The sequence below is a fragment of the Triticum dicoccoides genome, chromosome 7B (assembly GCF_002162155.2).
Source record: "Triticum dicoccoides isolate Atlit2015 ecotype Zavitan chromosome 7B, WEW_v2.0, whole genome shotgun sequence".
NCBI lineage: Eukaryota > Viridiplantae > Streptophyta > Magnoliopsida > Poales > Poaceae > Triticum > Triticum dicoccoides.
Genome location: NC_041393.1, coordinates 4,260,096 through 4,271,464, shown reverse-complemented (window position 1 = coordinate 4,271,464; position 11,369 = coordinate 4,260,096). Strand labels below are relative to the sequence as shown.

Sequence of the window (11,369 nt, the reverse complement as noted above, 5' to 3'; positions counted from 1 at the left end):
TCCACTGGTTATCAAAAAATCCTTAAGAAAAATCATTGCCACATAGACAACATGCAAACCAACATTTGCAGCAACGCGAAATGCAATTTGCATCGTGAAGACAAACATCTACTTTCGAATTATTACGGTACGTGGATCATCTGTGTGTTTGAACAAAAAGCCACCGCCCTCTAGCCGATTGATGGACTGGTCGGTCGAGGGAATTGTTTCCCTTATTTCTTCTCGCTACATATTTCTTTCATTTTCCCTTTCCATTTGAAAGTACACCGGTCGATGACCACCCCTCCGCGGATGCTTGACCATCTGGCTAGAGGAGAAACAGCCCGGATCAAAGTAGGCCATCAACTGTTGCCGAGCAAAGACCGTGCACACACGCGAACACACATGCCTTGTCTATAGTTCAACCGTTTGCAGATTTATAAGGACCTCAAGAAGGATGAACAAAATTTTGTGCTAATAAGTAATAACCTTGGTTGCTAACTAGCAAAAGGGACCGGCACAAAAATGGATGGGGTCGTAGAAACGCTTAGCACTGTGCATAGCAAAATTATTTATTTATTTTATTGAGTCTTCGCAGCAAAAAATATTTGAGAGAACTTTTTTTTTTGTTGAGAAAACGTAACAAATTAAATTTGGCACATCAACCAGACTACTACTGACAAACGGGCCTACCTAGGCACACTGAACACCCACGGTCAGCATTATTTTGTTCGAGTCCCACGTTCAGCAAGCTAAGCAGAGCACGTTCACTTGTTGGCTATCGGACCATGGGCCGAAACACTTCCGTAAAGTGGTAGTGGAAAAGGTGCGAACACAGAGAAGAGGCCCACGTTTGCTAGCTTAGTCCCGTGAGCTACGTCGGCTCGTTGCTGGTCGTCACAATTAGTCCCACCTCGCTCACGGAGAGAGGTAGCAGGGATGGAGGTGGGTATAAGAAGGGGCCGTGGGCGAACGGAAGAAGGCATCTTTGCGCTTGGGGCAATGACGCAGCTAGTGAGGTAATACCGAGGCGCGTCAATTGCTGGTTGAAAACTATTTCCAAACCCCCTCTTTGGCCCTCGTGGGTCATTGAGAATTTCTGAAAGGGCTCCCTCTCCTCGGAGAGGGCAAGGCCCTACAAATTCAATCTCAAACTTTTAAATCTTGGCTCGAAATCAAACTTTGGTTGATTTTATTAAAAACTTTGAAATCTTGCCCCAAAATCAAACTTTGCTTGATTTTACTAAATTTTTGAAGGGTTTTGCTCTACCTTTGTTTCTGCTTCGACCAGTTGGGTATATAACTATATACTAGCAAAAGGGCCCGTGTGTTGCATTGGGTATGAAATAAGTAAATGCTTAAATAGTTGAAAAAATACCACTTAAACTTCACAAATAATCAAAAAACTATAGAAAAAAATTGTTACCTTTTTATGTTAATGAGATTTCCTTTCTCTTTCTTTCCTTTCTCAGCAGCTACTCATTCCTTCTAGCATATATTTCCTTTCTCTTTCTTTCCTTTCTCAGCAGCTATTCCTTCCTTCCTTTCTCTTTCTTTCCTTTCTCAGCAGCTATTCCTTCCTTCCTTTCTCTTTCTTTCCTTTCTCAGCAGCTATTCCTTCCTTCTTGTATATGCATTTAGCATATATTTTCTTTCCCTTTCTTTCATTACCCAGCAGCGACTCCTTCCTTCTTTTATTTTTCCTTTCTCATTCACTCCTTATCTCTCATGCAGCAACGACTCATTCCTTCTCTTTATTTTTCTCATGCACCCTCTATTTGGCCGACCCACGTCTCATCCTTCCTTAGTTAATCTTCGAGGCTCCTTGTTGATTATCATACAACTCATATACCTGTATAAATCAGTGCAATTAAATTGAAAAGGGCGAGGTGGGACTAATTATCTAGCAACAAATAAGCCTATTTGGTTGGGTGCGTCCTTGGAGTGGCCCAGCTCGACCCATGTGTTGGAGAAATTAAATGTTCAAATAGTTTAAGTTTCTTTGAGATAACATGAAAGGTGAGCTGGCCTAATTGGCTAGCGGTGCAAGGCGTAACCCTGAGCGACCCTGATTTGAATCCGGGTTAACGCAACTTTTTGCCTTTTTTTACAATCTTTTGGCGTTTCAAGGATGGCAAAATAAGGCAGATTAGTACCACATTGGATTTTGAAGAAAAAAAATGGACGTGTTGAAAAAAAACTGAAAGCGTAAAATCACGGGAAGAAGCGTATTGTGACGATGAACCCGACAAACTCAATCCGTGCTTTATTATTAGGGAGAGACAAGTCAGGGCATGGATTCTAGGCCTTTATACATATTTTATTAGTGAAATCAAAGGCCTATAAATCCTAGCCAGACTCATAAACCAAATGCTGACCAAGGCCTTCAGACCTTCAACTGAAGGCCTTGGCTTAAAATTGAATTCAAAGTTTTCTGACTATGTTCTTGATGGTAGTGGTACTTAGCAATGAGGCATGTGATAGAACAAGATAGTTTGGCATTGTTACAGCATATAACGCTTCATGTACATATTTACATGGGCTACGAGGAATTCTTGTGTTTCAGTCCCGTAGGTTTCCACATATCATGACATCAAACTTCTACTCCATTTCCATCATATTCTGAAATCCTGTTAACTAAAGAAGCCCCAAAAATGACAAGAACAAGGACACTGGTTAATACAAAAGATTCCTTACCTTTCATTATCAACCATCGTGGAACCTGAGCCCATGCAACAAAAGGCAAACAGAACTACTCCCTCCGTTCCTAAATATTTGTCTTTTTAGAGATTTCAACACGTGACTACATACTGAGCAAAATGAGTGAATCTATACTCTAAAATATGTCTATATACATCCGTATGTGGTAGTCCATTTGAAATATCTAGAAAGATAAATATTTAGGAACGGAGGGAGTATATACATAACCAGGATGGGATGACAAAGATTTACATCATGCATGCATGGAGTGGTGAGCCGTAGTTCCTAGCAAAAGGATCATGCACAAAATGACTGGGGATTTGATCGGTTGAAGTGTAAAAATGGCACTTCAAATGAGCGAACAAGTTATGGTTGACCAATGGACCCAGGCACGCTAAAAACCTACTGTCACTCAATCAGCTAGTTGTAAGAAGAGCACGCTGCCAGGATGTAACATCATACTTCTGACCGGAACACTGTGTTTATGAACTCCTTCAGGTTGTTGCAGGGCAAGATCTGGATATCGAGATCGAGAGGTTTGAGCAGCTTCTCCGAAGTCTTGGGGACAATGCATTTCCTGTAGCCCAACTTTGCGATAGCCATCACCCGCTTATCCATTCTTGGCACCTTAAAGAGGGAGAAATGAAAGAAACTTGAACTCAGATAGATCAGGCAAAAATAATAAACAATCAACCATGACAAAATAAAATTGGATAAGCAAATGCAAATTTCCTTGGACATATTATTTCTCTGTAATTTCTGCAAAATTGGAGTGTATGGGACAAACTGAAAGATGAACAAAGTGATAGGGGATTGTTGCCACATAGGGTGTACTTCCAATAGTAAATAGATTTATTTCTCTGCAGGCCAAGCGACAGTACTAATGCATATTTTCCACATACATTACAGATTATTCTTCCAACAGTTTGAGTTCCTCGTTTATGCATGACCACTTGACACAACAAGCAATAGTAGTATTAGATGGGTGGTCAGAAATTCACTAGCATTTATTCGCAATGTATCTATGAAATACATGTAGCAAAAATAATGTCCAAAATGATGACGAACAGATTGTTTTCTTGTGGATTGTGGACCGAGGCATAGCCCGGCTGACACGGGCGGGCTGATGCGCACCTGCCCACCCGCGTTCGAACTTCCATGCTCGCAACGGCGGGTTGTCACACACTCTGCTTAATTAAAGACCCAGGGGCTTCTTCCCCCTGCGGCGTTTACAAACCAATATCCATTTAAACAAATTTATGGTAAATTGCTTGACCCAAAAGATTTATTTTGCACTTTTGCATGTATAAAATCCATACGTGAGAACTACATCAGGTATAGCAAAAGGTTAGCCATTGTAACATGCATTTGCATAATTAGGAGAAGCATACAAGCCAATAAATGGCTTACATGTACTCAATAGTGTTGCAAATTCTTCATGGGAACCATATCCTATCACAATATAGGGAAAAAATGCTAATTAAGTTGTTTTCCAGGTCAGGGCACTGTAGTTGCTGGAACATGGTTAGTGGGGCATACTTCTCCTATGAACCTGTTAATAGCTCCATGGCTCTGCAAAAACTACTGGTGGTAGTAATATTTATTGGCTTCAGTAAAATGGTTGGAGATAACAATTGCTAAGCACTATTATAGCCTTACAGGCTTGGGGAAAGAACAAAGGTGATCCTGTTCCCCAATTAACATCTTCTTGTTATCTTCCAAAGGCACGTTTTCCTCGTCAAACACAAGCTCTTCCCTATAAGCCGCAAGTGCCAACTAAGAATATTCACAGCCAACAAGGGTCACACAAAGCAGAAAAACATATAAACTTACAGTTCTAAGTTCACCACCAAGGCCAATCTCTCCAATAAATGCAATATCATTTGGGATAGGGAATTCCAAGAAACTGAAAACAAGGAGGAAACGGGTTACTTCGACAAACAGATAGGCAGAAATATTGACAGAACCCACTCAAGGAGGGAGTAATTAAGATCTCCAAAACATAAACCACAAAAAGAATGACCTGCTGCAAATCGAAGCTGCTATGGCTAGATCTCCTGCAGTCTCCGTCAGCTCGAACCCACTGACCACATTCAGATAAATAACCTGCATGGCAAACAGAAAATAGTACGAGAATCAGAATCTGGGAACAAAGCTGGAAACAGAACATCTAAAGGATTGATTTATAGTAAAGATTGACCCAAATCCTGGCACACTACGGAAAGTGTCAATAATACTTGCTACAGATAGGCCACTGTCATCCATGTAATAATTTAGAGCACACCAGCATTTGTCTCGATGCCTCTACCAGAGCACATATGTGGCTTGGCAGAATGTTGGTGCAAATTAACTCATCAAGTCTTTTGAAGGCCAATCAAGCAACTAACCAGCCTACACGTGACACCAGCTTACTGATTGTGTCTGAGTGTCTCTAAATTAACAAGGAAACCTTGCATGCAACTAGAAAGAGCTAGGCAAATAGAGGATTCAGGAACTGAGCTTACATTATCATGAAGTTTTAGACCTGCCTGCTTCATAAGAACCTGTAGGGTTGAGAAAAGAGGTTAGTTGGCATTATTTTTTTTTTCTGCAGCTCTATCACCAAAATACTGGGGTTAGCGGAGCTAGAATAAGCGTGCAACACTATCCATCTGCCTTTTCTAATCTGGGAATACTGCCCATCCAGCTGGATCTTATACGTATATTTACTTTAGACATATACAGTATATGGGCAGAATGCTTTATAGGATGGAAGTATTATGGAAACTATTAAATACTTACTGATATTATCATCTCAACCCTTTTTGACCGTGTGCCAACAACTTTTCCTTGACCAGGAGAACCAGGAACAGACAGTGCCTGAAAAACAACACAAATTGCATCTCAGAAAGGCTCGTAATTCTTGAATTGGAATCTAAAATGTGCAAAAGAAAGGTGAAAGTTTATTCGAACGGAGCTGAAGGAAGTCTCAAGGAAATTAACTTTAAATTCCATGGTCTCAACTCAGCTGCAATATTCAGAGTTCAGAGTACCCAGATGGTCCAAATGGTCCTCACAAGGTCCAACATAGAGTGAAGTGACAAAAACGTTATAAACAAAGCTTTTTTAGGGAGTATGTGGCCTATCTAACAGATTGATGCAAGCTTCATGCAACTAGCTGGCTTATGAGCAAAGCTGCAGTACCATGTGCCAAATTCAAAAGACTGATAAAAGTTCCAAAACAGCGAGTCTAGTTGATAACACAATTATTTCTTAAGTTTCCTAACTATTATTACATCCTATACCAAAAAACCTTCACAGCAAACGACATGTTCCATTCTGACAAAATTAAGCTCAACGTAATATTACACTACAAGAACAAAATAAACAATATGAATTGTTGGAAGGAAAAATGAATCACAGCTCAAGAATGATATCATATCTAGTACCTGAACTTCAATAGCGAAGGTTCTGGATCCATCCAAAACAACAGCTACAGCAAGCCCAGCCAGTATCTCAGAATCAGAGTCATGCTCAGTTAAGAACATCTCACTGGGATTCAGAACAGCTTGCAGACCGTGTTCTGACATTTCAAATACACCAAGCTGGCCAAAGAAAAGGCATAAGTGGCACACATTTGCTTTAGGGTCAGTTTGCGGCTGATGTGCGTTGCAGTAGAATCCAGTTTGTTGCAAGTATCTTAACTAACTAGTAACTAGACACCCCACGTGTTGCTGCGGGAATTGGTTGCAATAAATTTCCGTAAGATTTGATTGTATGAACATGAATATTCCAATTAGTATCTATTGCATATGTTTGATCACATCATATGTGCACTCAGTTACCAGTAGAGAGTTAAAAAAAAACATAAGTGTGGGAGAAGAAAACCGAGTATGAAGGAAACATGCACTTAATTTCTGAAGCTTATTCAGGTGATGAGGTGGCTTAGTTTTTTTTAGAGAGAGAGAATGAGGTGGCATAGTTGCATATGCTTTAAAATAGTTAGCGGGGGCTAGCTATTTAGACATAAAAGGTCCCAGTTAGATGCTGTTATGGCTTGAACAAAGATGCTGCTAACGAACTATTTTCCTTTAACTAACTGTTCATCCAAAACTGAGAAGTGCTTTCAAAAGGCATAGCAGTAACAATAGTAGATTTTACTGTCATCATAAAAAAGTAAAGTCAATTTCATTAGACAGGTCCATGAATACTATCTTCTAGGATTTGCTGAATAAACATGTTACATCTACTCAGAATCAGGAAGGGGCCATTTTGCTTATCTTCCATGATCTTATTTTTATCTAGAGCAACGCCTTTTTGGCTGGAGGAAGTTTTACAGCAAAAAAAATCCCTAATCATGCAGATAAATTATTAATAGCCACCAGAACTAGAGTATCACATCGGAAGATAATAGGCAACAAAGAAAGCAATATCTTAGGACTAACAGGACAGATAAATCCGACGTAGATGCTTTTTATACACTAAGTAAGAAATGCATTACATTTGACAACAATGTGTGTGTGTGTGTGGTGGGGGGGTATACCATATACCTCGTCTGTTGAACCAAAACGATTCTTCACTGACCGTAACAGTCGATGAGATAAGCATCTCTCTCCCTGAAAAAAGAGCAGCAAGCTTGTTAGGCTTGCACTGTATAATACATGAACTTGCATAAAAAGGAGTAAAGTTGCATGGTTTTTAAAAATTTACACATTTTACACCTTATTAGTGATAAAGTTGCACGGTTTTTCGTAATTAATTTCATTCAACCAGTTCATGATTGTTTGAATTTTCTTTTAAGAAAAAAAATTCATGAATTATCACCTGGGTGTTAATAATGTGGACAAAGGAAATTTTTGGTATATAATTACTGCTCTTAGTGAATTCTTAACAGGAATGGTGAGCTTAAAGATCCTTTACAATAAAACAATTATATTTAAGACATTCCCCAGCATGTATCGCTAAAAGAGCGCATCCCCAGGCAGAACAAAAAAATGGTGCATACACATGTATAATCTATAAATTTCTGTGAAAATTCTAAAACAATCATGCAATATTACCAAGCAAAAACATGTACGAGAAATCAGTATTTACCAACCTCCATATACAAAACAACATCTACTATGTGCTCTAGAACACGAGGACCAGCAATATCACCAGTTTTTGTGACGTGTCCAATCTAGAGGAAGAGAGAGAGAAAACATAATCAAGGAAACATAATCACCCATTTATGCAGGACATAGAATAAATATATCGCAGTGTGTAACTCACCAGGAAAACAGGGATATTTGTCATTTTTGCAAAACTTAACAAGGCAGATGTGCATTCCCTGACCTATGCTCCACACGGAAAATAGGAGATCTTTTCAGCAAGCGAAGATATGAATATGAACATTTATAAGATTATACATCACGTTCAGTATCACAATTTATGTTAAATAATACTTGGTTTGTACTCTGTAACCTAGTTCACAGAAATAAACTGTTACTAGATCCAATACCAAAATTCAGAAAATGGGTCAAATTCTCCACGATCAGCTACCATGATATGTATTCATGAAGTTGGTTGAGCTGAACATTTGGAGAGTCAACAAGATAAGAAAAACTACTATAAATGGCACCTTCCATGAACTCAAAATTTAGTAAGAAAATAATCTCAAATGTATTGGTTGAAACACCTGCACTTGATTCCCAGCACTTCCAGCAAATGCTGATAGATAAACTGTCTGAATTGAATCAACAACAAGAGCTTTTGGAGATAATGACTGGATTTTGTCCAAGATATCCTGTTGAACAAGTGAGAGACATCAATAGTTTATCAGTTATGAATCTGTCTCCTAAGATTCTCCCAAGAGGTCAAGATAAAAATTATTTGATTTTGTCAGCTGGTAAAAAATCTCAAATCACAAAATTAAAATATCTTATTCTAGCATGTTTGTGTTTCCTTAAAACAAAGGTCAATGAATCTAAGAAAATGAGTATATAAATGATGCCAGACAAATAATATTACCTCAATATCTGTACTAGAGTATAGATACAAATCTTTAGACCTGATACTCATCCGGTCAGCCCTATTTGCAATTTGCTCAATGCTCTGCGGACAAAGTCACAATTTTTTTATCAAAGAATGTTCAGGATAATAGCTAATCATAGGAGTGTCATATGGATCAACCCATGAAGTTTTTGTCAACAATGACACAAAACAGTTGGAAGGTGCAGATGATGGAGATTGGGCAAGGCTATATAACCAACCTCCTCACCAGACACATACACAACAGGAGCAGACCCATGGTCCTCGGAACCTTCGGATACAATAGAAGCAAGCTACATCGAAAAAATACTGTCAGATTCCAAAGTTCAATAATTAGGTGCAGAAATCCCAAACTCTAATACCCAAAATGTAAGAGTAATTACATAAATTTTAAAATTCATAAGTATAGCTAGATAACCGCATGCAGGGAATTAATGGGTTGAAAACACAAGAAAAGGCATGCCAATTTAACAATTAATAGCCAGATGTGTATCTTTACCTGTAGCATCAATGTACTTTTGCCAACACCAGGATCCCCACCTACTAAAACCAAGGAGCCTGCAAAACCACATGTGTGATGGCCAAACAATGAAAAGCAGTAGGTAATGCATTGATGCCATGAAACACAGAAAGCTTCATGCAACACATGAGGTGCGGTTTTCCCAGACATGGTCAATGATTCAGTGTAATACAAAAATGGGATGGCACAAGATCAGAAGCAAACGTAGTGGGCCCAAGCTCGCACAAAAGCCGTATGGAACTTTTATGCTGCTTGGGTTTCACAACAATCATTCATTAGTTGCAATCTGGAGATCTACAAACAAAATTCACATGGAACTAAAAGATAAGAGGGGAAGCTACAACATCCTTCTGGTAATAAATTACCAACCCCTAGTGCTTATATTCAATTCAGACCATGACGAAAACCACAAGTTGGAACAACTAAAGCCAGCATCTGATCCATGGAAAAAGATAGGTCACAGCATTAGCTACAAACTGAGTTGAAACATAAAGTTTCATTGTTTTCCCAAGATATAAATATAATTGTAGTGGTAGGCTGGTAGCCGTCGTTTGCAAACACACATGAACCATTAATTTGCATTCTCGTATGAATGAGAATGTGCAGGAGCAGAGGTACCTGATTCTGGACTCAAAAAGATGGGGAGGAGATTCAGTTGAGGGGTTGTGGGCTTGTGGCTGAAATGTATAGGGAGTGGTAGAGGTAGGAAAGGGGAGGCTGCGACTGATTTGGAGGACCCATGGGGATGTGCCAATGTGGCACATCGTGTATGCAGACAGCGTCCGGGTTAGAGGCTTAGAGCAAGCAGGGGCAAGAATATAGGATTATGTCTATCAGTAACTACTGAATATTCATGTCCAACATGTTATCTGAAACTTAAAACTTATTTCAGGAATCAGGATAAAAACTGAGTAAGAAGTATGGAACAACAAGAATCTAGAACAAGTGCAGAACATGTAGGCAGAAGATGCGATGCGAGTTCCAAGCAAAATCAAGCAATATTGCAAGATAAAAACAGTCTCAAAGTGGAAAGAAAGAAAAAGTTGAGCTAAGAGCTTATGAGCACGTGGCAGTGCTCGATAGTCTATTCTCACTATGTGCCACAGACAGCTCACTCTGAAGCTAATTTCGAGAGTCAAAATAACATCTATTGAAAAGCGTCATCTGACCGACACCGTATTTGGTGAGACATGGGTATCCTAAGCAATCTAAAAGTTGTGGTAGAACTGCATGATGGATGTCAGTATGTCACAGTTCTGAATCTACACAGATACGATCCTTGACTGATCCTACACCAAGTTTGCTTTCAACCAGTACCATAGAGGTTGGAGTGATGTTTTACCAGGAACAACGCCACCTCCAAGCACCCGAGAAATTTCATTTCCAAAGGTCCCTGGCCTGTTAAGTAAACAAACACAATCATACACATCATTAGCTAATAATGAGGGGAATATGCAATTGCATTTCACGAAAAGTACCATCCTAAAGCCGATTATCATGTATGCGCACGGCATTCAACAATTTGAACATGTCAACATAATTTATCCACACGGCAGTTCAGAGAATTAAAAACAAGGAAGCCAGCATTCCTCCAAATTCAGACCGAGGGTGAGGAAGCTTACAGCGGTATGCGCCAGCCCGCCTGGTCAAACCCCTTGGTCACTTCCCGGAGCTTCTTCGGCACCATCTCCTTGCTCTTCTGCCGAATCCACGAGCGGCCGGCGTGGTGCGACCCCTCGGCGTCGGCGTCGGCGCAGTCGGCGGCCCCCGGGAAGAACTTGGTGAGGGTGCCCACGGCCTGGCAGCCGCGGCAGGTGCCCCACCACTGCGAGAAGCCGTCCCCGCAGTTGCTGCAGACGTACGAGACCCTCGGCGCCTTGCCGCCCTTCCCCGCGGCCCTCCTCGCGGTGGCCACATCCGCCCACCTGGGCTCGCGCTTCCCGCCGCTCGGCCTCGCCTTCCGCTTCACCTCCACCACCTCTTCCTCCTCGTCATCCACCTCCTCCCGGTCGGAGCTGGAAGGGGGAGGGGTAGGGGGCGGGTGTGCCTGCATGACGATGCGGCCGGCGACGGGGTCGAACACGCCCCAGGAGGAGTCGGAGTCGGGGTCGGAGTCGGCGGGGGTCGAGGGGTTGGAGGCGGCGGCGGCGAAGGCCGAGGA

The 11,369-nt window shown here is 40.8% G+C and overlaps 1 protein-coding gene and 1 non-coding gene across 2 annotated transcripts; one reads left to right on the top strand and one right to left on the bottom strand.

Annotated features, from left to right (window-relative positions):
• Positions 1-963: 963 nt before the first annotated feature.
• On the top strand, positions 964-1,114 carry LOC119342296. The gene has a single exon (XR_005165518.1). It is a non-coding gene; the product is annotated as a U4 spliceosomal RNA (small nuclear RNA).
• A 1,785-nt stretch (positions 1,115-2,899) lies between these two features.
• Positions 2,900-11,369, bottom strand: LOC119336937 (DNA repair protein RadA; the record flags this gene model as incomplete). The annotated part of the gene is made up of 15 exons (XM_037609026.1): positions 2,900-3,306; positions 4,513-4,585; positions 4,703-4,785; positions 5,184-5,222; positions 5,461-5,538; positions 6,108-6,263; positions 7,209-7,274; positions 7,757-7,837; positions 7,930-7,992; positions 8,336-8,443; positions 8,668-8,751; positions 8,910-8,981; positions 9,188-9,246; positions 10,551-10,606; positions 10,831-11,369. Coding segments are annotated over 15 exons (1,728 nt in total), but the record flags the coding sequence as incomplete, so codon positions are not given.